Raw genomic sequence first — 20,210 nt, forward strand, 5'->3', positions numbered from 1 at the left:
CAATGCAGAAGAAGAAACCTTTCCCATTTCCCATTCGTAACAGTTGCTAAAGCTCGATTAAAAGAAAATCAGCAGGCGCGTGAATGATGAAAAACAGGATCGTTTCTTTCAGCCAAGGAAAGGGCGTGTGTTTGGAAGACGAGCCGGCAGACAACGATTACGCGTATCCTGATTTACCACCCGGCGCGATGTACAACGCGGAGCACCAGTGCAGACTTCAATTTGGAGTCCGGGAGGCTTCCGTTTGCTCTCCGTTGCAGGAGGTGATAAACACAAGTAAATCTCGAGTACGATGCGATTTCAGACCGATATATTATACAGCTCCGTAATCTTCTTCCGCAGATCTGCTCAAAATTATGGTGTATCGTCGACGGTACTTGCACCACCATGCTTCATCCGGCTGCTCCGGGGACGCACTGTGGAAAACACATGGTACATAGCGTTATTACGATACGTATCCCACTATAAACAAAAATAGCGTTATTATACATGACTAATTATGGTACTTGTAAAAAAAGAAATGCATTAAATTGCTGGGTCGAGATTCCGACCCTAATTGTCCGATGTACAGGCTGTCTTAAAGTAAGTGTACGTCATAAAAATAATGTCGCAGTGGTGCCAAAATCAAGAATGCGTGCCGATCGTGGACAGGCCACGGCAAATCGATGGTGGTTGGGGTGAATGGGGTTCGTGGAGCGAATGTTCGAGGAGCTGCGGCGCGGGTGTCTCCATCGTGGAACGGAAATGCGACCATCCGGAACCAGCCCACGGGGGTAAGTTCTGCATCGGCGAGAGACGACGGTACAAGATTTGCAACACCCAACCGTGCCCCGAGGGCACGCCCAGCTTCAGAGCGATCCAGTGCAGCAATTACGATGGCAAGGAGTACAAAGGGAAAAATTACACTTGGTTACCCTATTTTGATCAAAGTAAGACAAGAACCATATCCGATCAGAACACAATTATAACGGAAGATTCAATGTAAACATGTTGGGTATAGCGGAACCTTGCGAATTATACTGCACCGACACAGAGGAGAGCGTGATCGTGCCATGGGGTGAAGCTGCCCTCGACGGGACACCCTGCAACGTCGGTACCAGAGACATGTGCATCGCTGGAATCTGTCGGGTTAGTCCGTTTCCTCTGAAATTAAAGAACATCTGTTCCTTTGAATTTCGATTAATTCCAGAATGATACTCGACAACTTTAGAAAGTCGGCTGCGATTGGACCGTCGATTCCGACGCCACAGAAGACCGTTGCGGCATTTGTCACGGTGACGGGACGCAGTGCGAGACAACAGGAGGAATTTACGACAAGAACGATGGTCCCGGTTACAAGGAGGTTGTAGTCGTACCTTCTGGCTCGAGAAACATCAAAATCGAAGAGATCGGCAACAGCAAGAATTACATCGGCATTGGGGTACCGAACTCTGACAAGTATTTCCTCAATGGAAAACGGTGGGTAACTGTTAAACGATGTTGCGATAAATTTGGTAAAAGGATCGAGCTGTGATTCGTGATAATTAATAATTGGACAGGCAGATCACCTTAGCAGGGGAGTATGAAGTTGCTGGTACTCCAGCTCTCTACGAACGAGATCGAGATAGGGAAAAAGTTCGAATCCCTGGACCTATTCGAGAGGACATCGCTGTATACGTATGTGAAGTTTCAGCTTGACCCCCTATAAAATGTTGCAACAACGAATCTTTTATAAATGTTACAACTTTCTAGCTGCTTTCTTCTCATACTCAATAATATCGTGCCATCGATTCAGTTGATTTCCAGAGGGCACTATCGTAATTTCGGGCTGCGGTACGAGTACACTGTACCGAAGAAAGAACCCGATCGAGCACCAGAGTACTCTTGGTTATTTTCCGACTGGTCACTGTGCACGGCCACTTGCGGTGGCGGTACGCAAACCTCGAAAGCGGTCTGCAACGAAAAGAAGAGCGGAATTGTCGAGGACCAGTTTTGCGATGGTATCGAGAAGCCGGAATCGATTTTGCGGGAATGCAATCTGAATCCCTGCCCTGCCAGGTAGAACACCAATTGACTTTCAAGAAAAACCTATCAAATTTTATATACATATTTCTAGATTTTATTGTACAACGAAAACTGCTTTTTCATCAATTTTACATTTTCTTACGATCACATCTCTTCGACAGCTTTTGAAATATCTTCTTTTTTAAAAAAATCAGGTGGTGGATCGGTCCGTGGCAAATGTGTCCGGTAACGTGCGGAGAAGGTGCGCTTCGAAAACGTTCAGTGATGTGCGTCTCTTCGGGGATGGGTCCTAATCGATCCGACTTAGCCTTGCCCGACAGAGATTGCAATAGGGATGTGAGACCCGAAGAAGTCAGTCCTTGTCCGAACTTACCACCTTGTAGCTCCACCGAACCACCTTTGATCGTGTACGCTGACAACAAGGACGCCTCATTCTACAATGTAAGCTCGAACGATCAGGACGGTATCACGATCGTCGACGGATTAACCACGGAGGAACCGGAAATCCTCGAGTTTGATAACGTGGTCGACGAGAACCCGGACAATTCCAGGTATAATACCAAGTCGAAGTGGATCGTTTCAAAATGGAGCCACTGCACCAATGGAAAGAGGAGCAGGAAAGTTAGCTGTTCGGTTCAAGGATACTGTAGTCTCGAGAACAAACCCGTCAGCGTTGAACTTTGTCAGGGTGGTAGATGGGTGACTGGTAGGTTGCTTATCGCTTTCATATAAAGTCCTTTTGCTTTCTTATATATTACCGGTAATTATATTCTTCTGCTAATTATGGAGGAAGGAGGTCCTGCGTATATACGATCAGATATACGTGTGTACGTATCAATGTTTACTTTGATCTCCCATCAAAGAGACTGCAGTAAAGATCAGGCGCATTAAACATTCATCTTTATGGGCATGCTTACAGGAAGATGGGGTTCCTGCAATGCAACCTGTCTCGTAAGGATCGGTATTAAACGGAGGGAAGTCGAATGTCGCGATCGTATAACGGAATTGCTGTCCAACGATTGCAACCCTGAGAGGAGACCAATCGACACAAGACGTTGTTATCATAGGCGGCAATGCACGAACGACAAATCCGGTAATAGCATATAACTGAGGAAATTGTCGTTCGAGGGAACGGTGGAAACTTGAATACGCACTTAAGAACTATTATCGTTTCCTTTGCTTCTTCTTTACGATGCCTATACATATAGGAACTAACTGTTATTATAGATCGTTAACCATGATACCGACTGCAAAGTATTTGTTTGAATTTTAATTTGTAGAGGGTATCTATAACACTTTTGTTGCAGAATGCAAGGACACCATAGTACCAGCCTCGATGTGTGCAACCTATAAACGAATGTGCAATGTTTCATTAATCGTACAAGAGAAATGTTGCGCCACGTGTTTCAAGAAACGAAGACACGGTCGTCACAATAAAAGGCATATTCTTGACGATTGATCAGTCTAGAAGTGCAAAGTATTAAAATAGAAATAGTCATGATTCGTATAGATGATTCTCTGCATTACATTCGATGAACACTCACGAGGGAACCCCAGACTTAATTAACTAAGAACTCGGAAACTTAATGCCATGACTATTATTTTTTTAGCACTTTATAATATCAACGAATTTTGAGTCAATCGTGAGAACGCTTCCCGTGAAACAGGGTCCGTCCTAGTTCCGTACTTGTTTCGAGAACAAGTTCGTTGAACAATAATACAAAGTACTCGTGATACTGTGAAATTTTTAACAAACTCAGAAGGAACTGCAAAAAGAAAAAAATAAGAAAACGATAAAGCAAATAAATGAAAATACATTTAAACATTCCAATTAAAACGATATTACGTTTGTGATTCTAAACGATACGCTATAAATTGTAGTTGTTCTTAGAAACTTTTTTTAAATTTTGTTGAGTACAGGCAGTATGTAACTTAGTTGTATTAATATTGTAGATAAATCTAAGACAAGCGTTTTGTAATTTTTATAGTTCTAGTAATTTAACGGTGCAAATAAAAGAATTAATAAACATTTGCAAAATGTTTGCAAATATACGTGTATAGAGACTCAATACATTTTCAAATGCTACTAAATTATGTAGGTATACATTGATCAATATTTGTACCTAATGCTGCAGATTTTCTTATCGTTCAAAATGCTTAATACTCAAACATTTATAATAAAGAATGTGACATTTAAGAGAGTTTATAATGTAATATTATTTAATATATTTTCAAATTTTAAATTTATATTCTACAATATTTGTTTATAGGTCTAAGAGTTTATAGATCTCTGCAAACACATTTTATTCTTTTTTACGTGCATTGTAGTTGTTGATATTGCATGCAATATAAAGAGGATATGCCATTATCCCCACCCATAGAATAGCGGCCATCACCATTTTTTCCTGAAACAAACAAATTACTGTGAGTAGAGTACGACTTAACAGGATATCATTAAAATAAATTAATTTTCTTATTTTACAATACCTTAATACATCATAATTTATTGAATTCTCTTATTATGTAACTAATATTCTATGAAGATACTACTTACGGCAAATGGTACTCGAACTCTGGGAGGTGTGCACATGAGTGTTCTGCATTGATTTTGAGATAATTTCAATAATCGTGGAGCTTTAGTAACTGTCCTTTGAATTGCGAACATGTTTCTTTCTTTGAAACAACTAGTTCACAAAGAATACGATTCACTTGGATCGAGTAAAGAACAACGCAATAAACTCAATGAAATATAGAGAGGAAAACCCAAGAAAGGAATTGCTATAGAGAGACCTCTACAAATTTTACTAGAACTTAGAGGTCCAGTAGGCATCATCTATGTATATGAATATCTAGGTCCAGACATATCATGGTTATAAACATTGAAAAATTTAACTTATTTTAATTAATATTTATCTTTACATTTTTCTTACATCTTTCTTTACAAATTTCGTATTGATTCATGGAATCACATGATCTGTACAATGAAATAAAATGCATACTTCTGGTAAGTACAAATTGTTTAATTTATAACAGTATTCATATTTACATACATGCGCGCAAACATGCATACATACTGTGCACCGATGACAAGATGTCCCATGAGAAGGCCGCAAATCTGCCCTTCTCAGGGGACATCTTGTCATTGGTGCACTATACTTATGTATTTATATATAAATTGTCAGATTGAGTTCTACAATTAACAGTAGGATTTAACAATTACTTTTCCATTGACGATAAACAGTTGATCCCTGAGTTTTATCTCAGATATGTATTCACTTCTTGGATACCGTCTGAAGGAATCATCCGCGGATATAAATAAATAAAAATTCACGTCATTCACATAAAAATAATAAAATAAAAAATAAAGCACTTGAATTGGCGTTTAATTGATTTTTCTTAATATCGGATATCGAATGTAATGAACGCCAATAATTCTTGTATATCAACTTCTTTGATAACATGTAATAAACAAATCAACTAATTATTCGAGTTTCATTCGATAGGTAACGCCCACGGATGGTCCGGTATAACACCATATTGTATATCCTTTAAACGTTTAAGAAACATTTTATAAACAGGATCAGGTTGTTTTAACGTCGGTATGTCCAATGGTCGTTCAACAAATTCAATATAAGATATAGGACAAATGATACCGGCTGTTCCTGCTCCAAATAGTTCCAACAGCTAAAATAAAATTATAATTATTTAATATAATTTTTTAACTAAATTTTAAAAAAGTAAGAAGAAAATGATCTTACTCTATTTTCTGCAAGTAGTTGACAAACTTCGTCCATACATAATTTCCGTTCACTAACTTTGAACTGATTCCATTCTTTAGCTATAGCTAAAATAGAGTTTCTTGTTATCCCGGGAAGAATTAAACCACTTGATAAAGGAGGAGTTACTAATTCTTTTTCTAAAATTGTAAAATAATTATTTAGAAAAGTTAACATTGCATCAATATGATAGAAATTCGTATTTATTATAAAAAATTACCTCCATCATCATTTATACAGAACATGAAAATATTCATTGTACCAACTTCAGTTACTTCATGATCTTTTCCATAAAGCCATAATACTTGCTGCAAACCTTTTTCTTTTGCTTCTCTTTGTACATATATAGTAGGGCCATAGTTACTACCCATTTTATAATTACCACAACCACCTGGCCATGCCCTTGTGTATTGTGGATTTGCTAACAATGAGATACCAACATCCTCATCCGTTTTTGAGAAATAGGAACCCACAGGTGATAAGATAACATAGAGTAAAGCAGACTCTGAAGATGCCACTCCAAGTGTGGGCTAGATAAACATAAAAAGAATTATGCATTACACTTTTTTCATATTTAATACATTTCGAAATACATATTAAATTCAAGTACCTTTCATAACTTTGTCAAACTTTGAAAAGTACTGTTTTTGCATAATATCAATTATTCATATCATAGTTTAATATCCTATTTACATTACGGTCAATTACCCAACATTATAACGATAAAATGTAGAATGTAACAGACATAACAAAACGTTTATATTGTTTTATATGTATATAAAATTACAAAACAAATTCATTCGGAATGATAAACGTTGAAAAATTAATATACGTTAAAATCAATTTTTCATGACCAAGTTCTTAGTTAGATGAATTCTGTTATTAAATATGTTGATATTTAATCATCGATAGCAACTTATAAAATGCATGATTCTAATTAAAATTTTATGTAATATTAATGTAAGCATAAACGCTATCGTACATTAATTTTAACAATGATTCAAACGAAAATTCCAATCGGTTTTGTATTCATAATACGATATTTTATACGTGAAATAGCCAAATGAGATAGCCACGTGTTTAACCGCAGAGCTGACCATTTCCACGTGTGAGTTTGTTATACATGACAATGTAAGAAGTAACTAACTTTAATTGTTAATATCTTTTAAACAATTAGCCGTTTTGCCCCCAAAATGGGGCATAGGCGTGTTTAGCTCGACGAGCTCTACAAAGTGGCAAAGTTTCATTAATAAGTGAGCGTAACACTTGGGTAGTTCCCCGCGTTAATATTCATCATTAGTGTTACACTTGTTGACTTGTGCAATGCAACATATGTATCAATCATAATGTAGCTTTTGATCTAGCTGTATCTTATGGCCCTGTTCCAACGAAAGAACAACACGCCCCTGTTTATCATGAATTATCATTAGGTATTGAGAAATATATTGTTTACTTTTGTATATATCTGTCTTAATGACGTCTGTGACATAAGTGGCATGATTATTGTTCCTATCATACAATTGATTTTAATTTAGAGAACAAGCATCTATAGAATATTACCACATATGATATTAACTTATTCCAACTTTCCACTGTCATTACACTTCTTTTCATTAAGAAGTAAATACTTACATCTATACCTATAAGAGTAGGACGTATATATAGACTAGAAGCTATAGAATGAGGTACCCATTCTTGATCTATACTGATTAATCTACTACAACATTTAATTAATTCATCTCCAATAAAAGTGGGCAAGCCAGTTCTTATTGCTGTACTATTCATTCGTTCCATATTTAAGTCAGGCCTGAATATTCTTATTTTTCCATCCACTCCCCTATAAGCTTTCAAGCCTTCAAATAACTGAAATATATAAACACATGAATGAGTACTTTGTATAGGATTTTATTTTGCTATTAGTAAAACATTAAATTATAGATACCTCTACAGCATAATGAAGCACTTTTGATGCTGGATGAAGGACTAGATTTTCAAATGGAGTAATTTCTGGCACTTGCCATCCCCCCAATGCTTCATGATAAAATATTTTTAACATATGATCTGTGAAATATTTTCCAAATGTTAAAGCATTAACATTGGGTTTTGGTTGTAACTGTTCTGGTCCTGCAAGACGAACTGACAAATCTGCATACTAAAAATACAATTATTTATAAACTTTATTTGAAATATGTATTTTAAGAAATTACTTAAAAATTTCTTTAATACCTTGAACGAACGTTCTGGTTGTATTACTTTTTTGTCTCTAATTTGTAAAGATGAACTCCTTCTAACATTGGGTTGGAGCTGATTTAGTAAACCTCCACAAGTCAAAATCTGTAAAAAGTTTTACTTTTAAAATCAGGATTTGCTATGAATATGTAAAAGCACTATCGTCGTTTGAAGTACGCAGTTTAACGTATAATAAGAATTCCTAATTCAAAGTGGAACTTTACATAAATAATCTGATTGCGCTCAATGACTTGTATGAAAAAGAAAAGAAACGAAAAAATTCGAACGATAAGTAAACTAAGATTTACGAATAATTCATTACACCTATGATAATGAATACGATAAATATTATCCTAAATTTTATAATGCGGTGAGTATTTTACGGAAATAATGATAAAGTTAGGTCAATGAAATTCGTAGAAAAAAATTTATGAAATTTAGGGTTATGCATTATCAATTAGAGGTACGAACGCGAAATTTGAATGTTATCAATTATTTTTTTTTTTGTGAAATATAACGTCATTACTGCTGAATATAAGTACTTATACCCGAACACGTGGTATAATCCCCGTTAAATGTTACATTGAGTTCTTTCAAGAAACACGTGATGATAAAATGCGAACAGCATTTTTAACTTTATTAGCAACTATATCGAGATTAATTCACTAATTTACGGTTATTATCTGCAAAATATATTTAAGAAACTGAAGTTTTTGAAAAAATCATAGAAATATAATTAACAATAATCGTCATTGTCCTTGCGCTAATATAGTCAAATGAGCGTCTTTTTAATATTTGAAAAGTTTCTTATATTTATAGATAGGTTTGGTAGATACGCAAGAACATTACATCATCACGAAAACAACAAGATAATCGGACTATTTTCTCTACAGAAGCAAGTATTAATGAATCATTAAAAGATAGTATAACAAAGTTGGATCAGTTGAAAAGATACATTTTTCTTTTCAAATCAGCAACGTTCCCTTTTTCTCACGTTTGAATTTGATTTTAATCGTTAGCATGAAATTTTGCGGGCTATGATAAAGATTGACTTACTTGTCGCCTCATTTGAACCATGGTAATTAGGTGTTGAATGAATCAGGAAATCTTACACCTTTTAAATAATCCTCAACGAATGTACAAGGCTCATTACACAATAATGTGCTAGTCAACACCTTGCGAACCAATCTTTACAATAGTTCTTTGCAACGTTTTGTTTTATCAAAGAAAAAGAAAAGGAAAAGAAAACGAAATTTCGACGAGATTGTTGAAAAAGGAAAAGAGGTAAATAAAGAAATTATTTAACACGATCGCACGTGACACAGAGAGGGTATTCACTGTTGAAGAACGAGTATTAACCGTGATTATTCAGACGAAACACTTGTATCCGCTTCCTTGCGCGTTCTCGAATAATGTATTTGCATTAACCATCGGTTAATATTTTATTTATTAGCGGGCAAGGGGCATGAGGGAGAGACAGAGAGAGGCAAAGAGTCTCCTCCCACGGAGGGTGGGAGTAAAGAGGAGTCTTTATATTCGAGAATAAAAGAGTGGGAGATTTGTCGATTTAATACGTGAACTTTAATGTACACAGTGGCCAGGAAGTTTTTAGCTAATTTAATCGAATCGTTATCGTGTAACTACTAAAGATTTCCGAGTTACCCAAGTTATTCTTATTTAAAAAAAGGAAAATGAGAAGCTGTTGATAAACAAAATTCTTATGATACCGATTATCAATTCCTAATAGATAACTTTATATTCTAAAAATTCCTCTATCTCAACCCTTGCACAACGGATGTAGGGTCAGTGTTTGCGTCAACTTTGTAAAATTTATTTACATCAAATGTACCTAATATTCTTTTTCCTTTTCTCTTTACTTATCAATTGAATAAAATAGAATTTACAATTAAATTATCGCTATATCTATCGTCCGTCGTTCAAAGGGTTAAACAATGGGAATGCCATGATACATTTAAACGACACCCTGTGGGTAAAAGACGAAACTCATGAATACTGTGTATGTACGATTGCGCGAAAGGGGAGGAAAAATTCTGACGGGGCAGAATGAAGCGGGGACAGGGAATTGAAAACATATTGATAATACGGTTTCTTCAAGCGATAAGAAAGGACAGCACGCGCGTTGTTGTTAAGACCATCGAACGTTACTCGATTCTCAAATGTAAAGAATCGTTATAAATATTTATTAATTGTAGCAACAGAATGTAGCTACGAAATTGTTGCGTCCATGTAGTTAGAAAACATATTTTCCATGAAGAATCGCGTGATCCTTTTTTGCTCGCGAAAACATAGTCGATCTAAATCGATCATGGGATCAAGTCGATTACGATAAAGTTATCGAGTAAAATTGGTGAACACTCTTTCCGTTGGATTCGTTCAATTACAACTCGATATCTTTTTCATTTTTGTTTCTTTTTTATTAATGGTGAAGAAATATTGAGTTCACGTATCGTATCAAACACGTGACATTGAGAACAACCTGCAAACAATTATTTGCACCAATCAATCGTAAACAACGGAAATATATCACCACGTAAGTTGCATTAATTACATGTACAACTTAATCTTTCCGAATGATGTCAGTCAATTTTCATCAGAAACACAGTTTTCCTTGAGTGTTTTCTGAAAATTTTTAAACGTTCAGCATTACTTTACGTAACTTCGAAACGTATCGTCTTTTTCTTATTAATCTCAAAACCTATCAGCCATAACTACATCCTCAGCGTCATCGGCATCATCTCGAGAAAGAGGGAGAGGTGGTTCGTTGCTTTTTTTATTTTTTTTTTTTTTAACAGATATGAACTACAGCAATCGTTTGTTGGTAATTCGCTTATCAATCAATATTCTTAATGGTAGTTATTTTTTTGTAACTAATCCAGACGTTGCAGAGCATAAGGCAATAACGTAGTTACTTTAGCTCAGTACCAGATTACCCAGATGGTATCTTTTCAATGCATCTTCTGGAATTAACTATGAAAAATAATAACGGTATCTTTACGTCACCGGTATTTTTTCCCCCTTTTTTTTATTCCTTTAATCGATACATTCTGCATCATTCCACGATAATGAAACAGTGACGAAAATAAGACGTTCCATTGTGTGTGCATACATGCATAAATGTACTCTTGCACTGGTAGCGTTCACCTCTTAAGATATTATACGATAATACGTCAAACGCTTTCCCAATTACGTTCTGTTTACAAATAAAAAAGGCAAAGCGAAACGAAAGAAAGAAAACAAAGTAGATAACGTAAAACCGAGGAAAAAGTAACTGAAAGAATAAAAAGGAAATGAAACGGTAACGGGAGAATGTGAAATATTTAACATACCGAGGGTAAAAGAGGAAATTGGTAAATTTATTGTTAAATATTGATTTTATAAAAGAAAATAAGAGAATCTTTTTAATGATAAGTTCAAAAATTCATAATTTATATTGGCGCGAAATATGGTAGCATATACTAAATAAGATATGAACACTATGCTGCAATAATTTGTATCAGAACAGAGCATAAAGTTTTTAAAAATGAGAGACTTAAACAACGCTAATTACAGTATTTCGAAAATTGCTGGTAATTTTTAAAATAATGATTTTTTACACTAGTTATATTTGTTACACTGTCAGGGTGCGGTATTTCATTTCTGTACAGTTGGTAGTACTTCTTTAATCCTTATTGTTACGTTCACCACTTACAGACAAACAATTTGTTAATTTAAATTCGTTTAGATAGATCCATATCAAAAAGTTGTAATTAATAGGACATTAAAAAATGTCCTGTACTATGTCAAGTTCAATCCGTTCATTTTATATGAAGTATTTCGACTTAAAACGTTCCGTTTTCTAAATGTGCCGCCACCCACTGTAGTGACGTGACTAACACTAACAAAATCTTATAATCACGTTCGATGTCCTATCGATAGCAGACCAACGAGTCATGTTTTGATGATAATCACATTATAAAAGTGGCTGGTTTTTCTTCCATATTTATCTTAATCGAAAAAATCGTGATAAATAGTAAAAGAGTACGCGGTAAAAGCGCGAGACTACGCGCTAAAATGAGTCTCAGCATAACAAAGTTATTTTCGCGAAAGAAAACCGGCACAGTTGACACAGTCGCTGAAATTGGACCTCCCACTAACGTTTCCCATAAATTTCATGTAAGTAAAAATGCTGAAACTGGACAATTGGAGGGTCTTCCCGAGTCTTGGATTCGTTTGCTCAACACGCAAATAACAAAGTCCGAACAGGATGAACATCCTGCCGCGGCCTTGCAAGCTATTAAATTTTACAATTATTCGATTAAACGAAAACCCGAGGAAAAAGTATTCAAACCTTTTGTTACACAAGATTTAATCGAAGAAGAATCGCAGGAAATCGATAAAATCTTATCAAAGAAATATCAGTCTGGTGATTCTGATGGCTCAATTTCAGCACATTCTACGGATAGTCAGGTACAGTTACCAGAACTTCCACCCAAAGTGAACAAAGCTCCAAAACCCACACCACGAATATGTCCTGATAGAACAGAGAAAACTCTTACTGAGATTCTTGAGGACTTAAATACCTATCAGATTGATGATGAACAATTACCTGAAGATGACAATACGGCAAATATTATTGAGGAAAGTCCTATTTTACGAAGGAAGACAGAGTATACAGGTGTGAAACTCAGCGATGAAGAGGTTTTTGATGAACTCAGAGCTATTTGTCATAATGGTGATCCAAATTTACGCTTTGAGAAAACTAAAGAAGTAGGAGCTGGTGCTTCTGGTACTGTATTTATAGCTACTGATTTAATGGTTGATCAAAGAGTTGCTATTAAAGATATAGATATGTCTAAACAACCAAAGAAAGAACTTATATTGACTGAAATTAAAGTGCTCAAGGAATTTCAGCATCCAAATCTAGTGAATTTTTTGGATGCGTATCTTGTTCATGATCATTTATGGGTTGTTATGGAATTGTTAGAAGGTGGACCACTTACAGATGTTGTTACTGAAACTGTAATGAAAGATGCACAAATTGCAGCAGTTTGCAGAGAAGTTTTAAAAGCAATTAGTTTTCTTCATACAAGAGGAATTATTCATAGAGATATCAAATCAGATAATGTACTTCTTGGTATGAACGGTGCTGTGAAAGTTACAGACTTTGGTTTTTGTGCAAATATTGATGGTGACGAGAAAAGACAGACTATGGTTGGAACTCCCTACTGGATGGCACCAGAAGTGGTGACAAGAAAACAGTATGGAAAGAAAGTGGATATCTGGTCTTTAGGTATTATGGCTATTGAAATGATAGAAGGTGAACCACCTTATATGAAAGAAACACCTTTAAGAGCCTTATATTTAATTGCTGCTGTTGGTAAGCCCTCCATTCCTAGATGGGAAACGCTAAGTCCAACATTTCAGAACTTCCTAGAAAGATGTTTAGCAGTTGAAGTGGATGAAAGGGCAACTGCTGATGAATTATTATCTCATCCATTCTTGGAAAACTGTGCAGAACTAACAACTCTTACACCTTTGATACGAGCAGCACAAAGGATTCTGCATAAAGCATTTAATTAAGTATTCTTATTTCATTCTTTTAAGTAGAAGACAAATATTAAATTTTGTATTGATATGCATTTATCTTCTTGAGTATGTGTGCAAAATTGCACCAGTCCAATCGTATAATACCGAGGTATGAAAGTATTTTTTATACTGCATAAACAGCAGAAATTATATATATGCAATGCTGTGGTTTTATACATTTTATATGACCACCTACTATATGTATGTCAATATGCTACCAAATTTATAGTAGGGGCAGAATAAGATATAATAGTAATAATTTGTAGGACTCTATTCTAATAATATGTTTCTCTATTCTAATAATATAATACAATGTATATGCTAAATTAGTTTTTATAATTTAAGTCATTAACAAAATTATTAACGTAAATTATTAATCATCATTTCATGTGCAATATCTATTGCGTAGATTCTACATTTTTTTTAATATATTTTTGATCTCTTTCACTCAAAGAAGTGCAATCTATTACATTACAGTAGTAATTACAGTAATCATTACAGTAATTACAGTAATAAACTATTACAGTAGTAGGTGCAAAAACAGTGCAAGTCATAATTATTGTGCTAAAGAGATACATTTGGTGTTCTGTGTTAGATTAAGATGTTATTTTGAAATTGCTTGCATTTATCATATAACAAAGTATGAGTTGTATAACATTTTTATTAAAGTATTGTACTTAGATTATAGAAGAACTGAAAGTGCAAGGTATGTGCACATATTATCAATCAGGGGTTTAACAGTAACTTATTTTACATTTGATAATCATCACTGTGGAAAGTAATAATTACAGTTTAATTATAGTACAAATTAAATTTTAAACTAATAACATTATCAAATTAACATTTTAAGTATATACAGTGTATTTCATTTTCTTTATCTGCTTTTTATATTTTTTAAACTGCATTCCTTTACTGTTTAGAATTTTTGTAGTTTATTAAGTAAAAATGATTATGCCATACATTTGAAATCAAACAGATTACATATAAAACAGGTATTGTAGTATGTATTATTTAATACTTCTTTAATCTTCATTATTCAATTCAAACAAAGAAGGTTACTTTTTGAGAAAACTTACATAATCTTTCTTTGGAAGAAAATATAATAGTGAGAAATTGAACATTTTTGTTCAATGTAATAAATACATGTATTAATAATTAAGTATTGTAAACGATGTAACATACCGCACATTATAAATTTCATTTTTTCTAACGTTTTTTAAAAGAATTATTATTAGCTATACGAGATTTTATTGAATTTTATAAAAAAAAAACTTTTTGAAAAATTTTATACTTGTATTTTAGAACATAATATTGCTCAAACAAACCACCAAATTTTTTAACAAGTATTATACAATGAATTATGTATATAATTTTGTATTTACAGCACATTTTATGAAAAAGACCTAAAATTATTATCTACAAGTATTTAGTTAAAAGGTTCAGCACTAACATAATGTAAAATCACATCTGTGATAAAAAAAATTAAGTTCTATTGTATTATATTTCTATATTTGATATTGTCATAATTCAAAGGTTGAAGATTTATTCATTTAGAAAGGTTTAATTTAAAATGGATTAGACTTACACAGTCATAACACGTGTGCCTTATCAAATCAGTACATATGGTCCTATGGTTACAATCTTATCATTTGTAACAAAATGGAAAAATAATAAATGTAATAACGGTCTTCTAATGAACAATAATTGTGAAAAAATGTTTCAAACCTTTCTTATATGTCATTTTGAAATATATGTGTAAATGAAAACATCACACATCATTTTAATAATAAATATTTTATTTACAAGATATATGTATGATCTTGTACATTTTGTCACCCCTTTAAATTGATCTAAACCACACTGAAGTTGCTTATCACGCATAACATTTTTTAATAAATAAATATTAACAATAATTATTTACATTATATTTGTACAAATTTGGTATATTAATCTAAGAAAAATAATTAAGTTTTTGTACTGTTTCTATAAAAGAAAGCATTGAATTTATATATACTTGTTAGTATTATACATATTGTGTATATACATATATTTCTGCATGACAGAGAGACTACAGTGTGGCAATTATTTCATTTAAATAAATGTACAAATAGGACATGTACTTCTGCTAATTATCTATTTTTTTACAAGGAAATGAATTATATGCAACAGGCATATTATATTTCCAATTCAATTAACTAATCCGTAACGATTTATGGTATTAATTAACTTTAATCAAGTTCTATCACGAATTCATTTTATGGCAGTATCTAGGCAGCTATACTCATAATCTTTCTTTGATTAAAATAGCTATTGCTACAAGGTTATAAAATATTTTAGATACATTTCTTAGGGTGTGTAGTGTGAATTTTGTACATGTAATATTTAAAGCATAATAATTTTACAGAAGTTAGTGAAAGTAAGAGGCTACGAACGATGTTCTTAATTTCGATCGATATGTTTATTTAACAAACGACTTAAAAATATTAATTTTGTTTAATTTATGCTTTCCAAATATATTTTGTCGAATCTAAATCGTATGAACAATTGTGTAACGTATTAAAATTTAAGCCGCTTCATCAATAAACATATCAAAATTAAGACTTAATTAAAGGTCAGTTTTGCGAATACCTCAGTGCCCGCAACCTTCCAGCAACAAAGAAAGTTGGATCTTCTAACATAGCTCTTAAAACCGCTAAAAAGTCAGCAGCTTGATCTTCATCAATTGCTCGTCTGTCGTACGATAAAGTTGCTGACATCTTCGTTATTTTTTGTAATGTAGCATCTATAATAAAGCAATATATTAACATTTTCTATAGCTTCGCAATAATTATGTACTTCTAATCTTTTACCTAATTCTTTCCGACCACTGCCGACAGCAAGTATCGCTGTCTGAGGAGGATTTATAATGGCACTGAATTGTTTAATACCAAACATTCCTAAATTGGATATCCTGATCGTAAACAATGTATATAATATAATTTACAAGTTTAAATAATTACATGTCATGTAACACAAATATTATTTATACTCACGTAAATGTACCTCCTTGAAACTCTTCTGGTTTCAATCGACCGTTTCTAGCTTTTTCAGCTAGTTCTTTAATATTTTTCGAAATATCTACTAAGCTTTTTGCTGCGGTATCGAAAACAATTGGTGTTATAAGACCATTATCTGTAGAAACTGCAACAGATATATCGACTCTTGGCATTTGAGTTATCTGTTGGAAGAATGCAATTTATAAAATTATCATATATTATTTATCTACTAGTTTTCAGCAATTATATAAACTTGTATACCAACCTGATTATTTTTATACAGTGTATTAATAAATGGACATTCAACTAATGCCAATGCGGCCGCTTTCGTTATGAAATCATTTACTGATACATTAATGCCATCAGCTTTAAGTTCGCTACGAATTTCCATTAATTTGTCCATTTTAATATCGATATAGGCATAAGAATGAGGGATGGTACTCTGAAAAATTTAGTGAACATTTACTACATGTACGCAATTATTTTTATCATGCAAACACATGAAAAATGTGTGATTACTTTTGCTTCTCCAAGTCTTTTAGCAATTACGCCGCGTATATTGGAAACTGGAATATCTTCATAGGCTGAAGCCTGACCAGTAGGTACGTGTTTCTTCGAAGGACTAGCAGCGCGTTCTTTTTTACCTGTTTCAACGGCTGGTGGTGGCTCTATGTGATTATGTACGAATAAAAAGTTAATTTTGTACAATACTACAAACACTATATCCAATATTTTTCGTAGCATCTCAATTACGTACCAACTTTCGGAGCAACCTTTTTAATATTATTTGCTTGGATATATGCTAATATATCGCTTTTTAGCAATCGATTAGGCCGTCCAGTTCCTTTAATGGAGTCTGGATTTAGTCCATATTCCTCCAACAACCGTTTTACTGCTAAACCATATACTCTGGAAGAATAATATGGCAATAACAAGGTGTGTATTGTTTGCATAAAATTGCAAGATTAGTATTTTTCATCACATACTGTCCACTTGATGCAGGTTTCTTATCACCTGCAGCTGGAGGAGGTGCGGCTGTCGTTGTAGACGGTTTCGTGGTACTTGGAACAACAACATTTTTCCAGTCCATTCCTTTTTCAACTGTGATTGCAATTAATTGTCCTACTTCAATTTGACTTCCTTCTGGAACCTGTTAAAGGAATCCTTAAGTAGGTAATCACAGTTCATATTAAGATACTCAAAAAGTTAGAATTCAATAAAAATTATGTACAAGAAGTTTTGCAAGCACAGCCTCATCCTCAAATTCGAAAGTCATAACAGCCTTGTCTGTTTGTATTTCTGCCAGGGCATCTCCTGGTTCTATAGAATCTCCTTCCTTTTTAAGCCATTTTACTATTGTTCCAGTAGTCATTGTTGGCGATAAAGCTGGCATGGTAACATTATTTCTAAAAATAATTATGTTTAGATTTTTATATCTTGATTATCATTTTTGATGAATATAGACTTCTTGAAAGAACATACTGTCCTGGAGGTGGTTCAGCTGTTACAGTTGCAGCAGGTATACTAGCTCCTGCAGGAGGTGCAGATGGGGTTACAGTTGCAGCTGAAGCACTGTCTGGCATTTCAACAGACTTCCAATCTTCATCTGGTTCTACAGTAAGAGCTATCAATGTTCCTATTTTAACATCCTTGGTTCCTTCTGGTATCTAATAAAATGTCCTATTAGAATTTACAAAAGTATATACGTTATAATGGAAATATCAATGTAGTTCATATACTTTATCTTACAAGTATTTTTGCAAGAACACTTTCATCATCCACTTCCATTGTAACAATTGCTTTATCAGTTTGAATATCAGCAACAGCATCTCCTGGTTGAATCTTATCACCCTCCTTTTTGAGCCATTTGACGATAGTACCAGTTTCCATGGTAGGTGATAAGGAGGGCATCAATAGTTCCTTTCCTTTTACTAAAAACAAGTACAAAATACTTATATTATAAATTATTATGTGCTAGAACTTGGTTGCATAATCAACCCACTTAACAGTAAGAATGCATGGTCATAAATTCAATTTAATCCAGAAGGAGAGAAATAAACATTCTAAACATTTTGTATATTATGATTTACATTAAAATTGATGTCATTCGCTAAAGATTCATTTGAAATAAATAATAGTATGTTAACCTCAATCTCGACCACCGATATACCTAACAAGCACAGATATTTATGAATAAATTGCATACCATCGAGGACCCAGCTTGTATGGAAACATGTTCGTTGGTATTTCAAGGGAACAAAAATTCGTGGTAGCACACGATTACTATTTTTAATAGACAACAGCGCAATCCTAGGTATCATCGTTTGCGCCATGTTTAATATGAAGCAATTAAACTACAAAGTTGTTCACACGTACATATGTACGTACATTATACACTGATATCTCTAAAGATGTTACTTGCGACCTCCGCAATGAGATTCTGCTAGTTAAAAAAATCGTCTTGTTAAAAACGAATGCCCCCACTTTACATTTTCGTATAATTATATTATAAGTTATTTTTTATTATATTATATTAAAAGATACTTTTTCAATAAAACATTTTATATATTTTTATGTATTGTGCGTGTTAATTTAAATTTCAGGATTGTCAGTGTATTATATACAATGATATGTAGATACACGTGGTCGCTTATGTAATAGTACGATGTTACAAAACGAATCAGTGCGAAGAACGATATGTATGTAACATACAAAAAATTAAAGAGATAAACAATTTAAATAGACATTACAATAATTTGATTAATAAACAATTGTAAAATTAAAAATAGTAATTGAATAATTTTTAATAGAATAATTAAACAAAATTTTGCAATATACCCACGCGGAAATATAAAGAAATAAACAATTTAAATAGATATAACAATAATTTTATTAATAAACAATTGTAAAATATAAAATATTAATTAAACAAATATCACTGCATCCCTTACATGCCTGTATCCTTAACATCCCTGCATCCCTTATATCACTACATTCCCTACATTCCTGCATCTCGTATATGCCGGCATTCTTTATACCTCGGCATCCCTTACACCTCGGCATCCCTTACACCTCGGCATCCCTTACATCTCTGTACCCTTTATCACTGCATCCCTTACATGTGTACATCCTTAACATCCCTGCATCCCTTATATCATTACATTCCCTACATTCCTGCATCTCGTATACGCCGGCATTCCTTATACTTTGGCATCCCTTATACCTTGGCATCCCTTACACTTTTACATCCCTTACACTCCTGAATTCCCCCGGAATCTCTTGTATCCTTTCAACCCTTATAATAAATATATTATAAATAATATACTTATGGCCACTGGTTCGAGTAAAGGTAAGTAAAGGTAAGTAAAGGTAAGTAAAGGTAAGTAAAGGTAAGTAAAGTCTCGTGAAAAATAATTTTAACTTTAAATTTTTGCAAAATTTAATTCCTTTTTTTGCCGCCAGAGGGCGCTGATTCGACGTCGAGAATTTAGTTCGCATTTTTGCCGCTAGGGGGCCAAAAATGTTGCATGATTTAGTTCCTTTTTTTGCCCCCAGGTGGCGCTGATTCGACATCGAGAAT

General features: G+C 33.6%; 5 protein-coding genes across 10 annotated transcripts in view; 2 read left to right on the forward strand and 3 right to left on the reverse strand.

Moving 5' to 3' along the window:
• The window catches only part of LOC114881106 (A disintegrin and metalloproteinase with thrombospondin motifs 7-like), a 43,462-nt gene extending 39,429 nt beyond the window's left edge, over positions 1-4,033 (forward strand). For all 6 annotated transcript variants that reach the window (XM_029199349.2, XM_029199537.2, XM_029198554.2 and 3 more), the window contains 10 exons: positions 113-263; positions 343-432; positions 614-929; positions 1,001-1,128; positions 1,211-1,458; positions 1,539-1,656; positions 1,775-2,037; positions 2,199-2,710; positions 2,924-3,097; positions 3,312-4,033. In XM_029199349.2, the coding sequence (XP_029055182.1) occupies positions 113-263; positions 343-432; positions 614-929; positions 1,001-1,128; positions 1,211-1,458; positions 1,539-1,656; positions 1,775-2,037; positions 2,199-2,710; positions 2,924-3,097; positions 3,312-3,463 (2,152 nt within the window). In that variant the 3' untranslated portion in view covers positions 3,464-4,033. The remainder of the gene's footprint in view (positions 1-112; positions 264-342; positions 433-613; positions 930-1,000; positions 1,129-1,210; positions 1,459-1,538; positions 1,657-1,774; positions 2,038-2,198; positions 2,711-2,923; positions 3,098-3,311) is intronic.
• Positions 4,034-4,206: 173 nt separating this feature from the next.
• LOC114882970 lies at positions 4,207-4,766 on the reverse strand. Its single transcript, XM_029200264.2, has 2 exons — positions 4,559-4,766; positions 4,207-4,409 (listed from the first exon to the last, which is right to left on the reverse strand). The coding sequence occupies exons 1-2, from the start codon at positions 4,667-4,669 to the stop codon at positions 4,308-4,310; spliced, it is 213 nt and encodes a 70-aa protein (XP_029056097.1). The 5' UTR covers positions 4,670-4,766; the 3' UTR covers positions 4,207-4,307.
• A 117-nt stretch (positions 4,767-4,883) lies between these two features.
• LOC114876427 (branched-chain-amino-acid aminotransferase, cytosolic) lies at positions 4,884-9,441 on the reverse strand. Its single transcript, XM_029187941.2, has 7 exons — positions 9,066-9,441; positions 8,007-8,114; positions 7,723-7,932; positions 7,413-7,643; positions 6,001-6,310; positions 5,763-5,920; positions 4,884-5,688 (listed from the first exon to the last, which is right to left on the reverse strand). The coding sequence occupies exons 1-7, from the start codon at positions 9,084-9,086 to the stop codon at positions 5,497-5,499; spliced, it is 1,230 nt and encodes a 409-aa protein (XP_029043774.1). The 5' UTR covers positions 9,087-9,441; the 3' UTR covers positions 4,884-5,496.
• A 687-nt stretch (positions 9,442-10,128) lies between these two features.
• Positions 10,129-15,404, forward strand: LOC114873676 (serine/threonine-protein kinase PAK 2). The gene has a single exon (XM_046285522.1). It carries the CDS (start codon positions 12,081-12,083, stop codon positions 13,587-13,589), a length of 1,509 nt encoding a protein of 502 aa, XP_046141478.1. The 5' UTR covers positions 10,129-12,080; the 3' UTR covers positions 13,590-15,404.
• LOC114873617 (dihydrolipoyllysine-residue acetyltransferase component of pyruvate dehydrogenase complex, mitochondrial-like) lies at positions 15,371-19,266 on the reverse strand. Its single transcript, XM_029182177.2, has 11 exons — positions 18,837-19,266; positions 18,380-18,561; positions 18,113-18,297; positions 17,862-18,036; positions 17,617-17,780; positions 17,388-17,539; positions 17,150-17,298; positions 16,896-17,072; positions 16,628-16,812; positions 16,445-16,545; positions 15,371-16,377 (listed from the first exon to the last, which is right to left on the reverse strand). The coding sequence occupies exons 1-11, from the start codon at positions 18,961-18,963 to the stop codon at positions 16,208-16,210; spliced, it is 1,767 nt and encodes a 588-aa protein (XP_029038010.1). The 5' UTR covers positions 18,964-19,266; the 3' UTR covers positions 15,371-16,207.
• Positions 19,267-20,210: the final 944 nt, after the last annotated feature.

The sequence above is a fragment of the Osmia bicornis genome, chromosome 4 (assembly GCF_907164935.1).
Source record: "Osmia bicornis bicornis chromosome 4, iOsmBic2.1, whole genome shotgun sequence".
In the NCBI taxonomy this organism is placed as follows: domain Eukaryota; kingdom Metazoa; phylum Arthropoda; class Insecta; order Hymenoptera; family Megachilidae; genus Osmia; species Osmia bicornis.

Bases quoted from the DNA above. Each gene is read 5' to 3' on its own strand.
- LOC114873617 (XM_029182177.2), bottom strand. From the start codon at position 18,963: ATGGCGCAAACGATGATACCTAGGATTGCGCTGTTGTCTATTAAAAAT. The intron at 18,298-18,379 runs GTAAGATAAAGT...ACATTTTATTAG, and splicing joins GTGTTCTTGCAAAAATACTT to ATACCAGAAGGAACCAAGGA. The intron at 16,546-16,627 runs GTGAGTATAAAT...GTTTACGATCAG, and splicing joins TTTCAAGGAGGTACATTTAC to GATATCCAATTTAGGAATGT.
- LOC114873676 (XM_046285522.1), top strand. From the start codon at position 12,081: ATGAGTCTCAGCATAACAAAGTTATTTTCGCGAAAGAAAACCGGCACA.
- LOC114882970 (XM_029200264.2), bottom strand. From the start codon at position 4,669: ATGTTCGCAATTCAAAGGACAGTTACTAAAGCTCCACGATTATTGAAA. The intron at 4,410-4,558 runs GTAAGTAGTATC...TGTTTGTTTCAG, and splicing joins GAGTTCGAGTACCATTTGCC to GAAAAAATGGTGATGGCCGC.
- LOC114876427 (XM_029187941.2), bottom strand. From the start codon at position 9,086: ATGGTTCAAATGAGGCGACAA. The intron at 8,115-9,065 runs GTAAGTCAATCT...AACTTTTTACAG, and splicing joins TGGTTCAAATGAGGCGACAA to ATTTTGACTTGTGGAGGTTT. The intron at 6,311-7,412 runs GTAAGTATTTAC...ATGTTTATCTAG, and splicing joins CTACTCTTATAGGTATAGAT to CCCACACTTGGAGTGGCATC.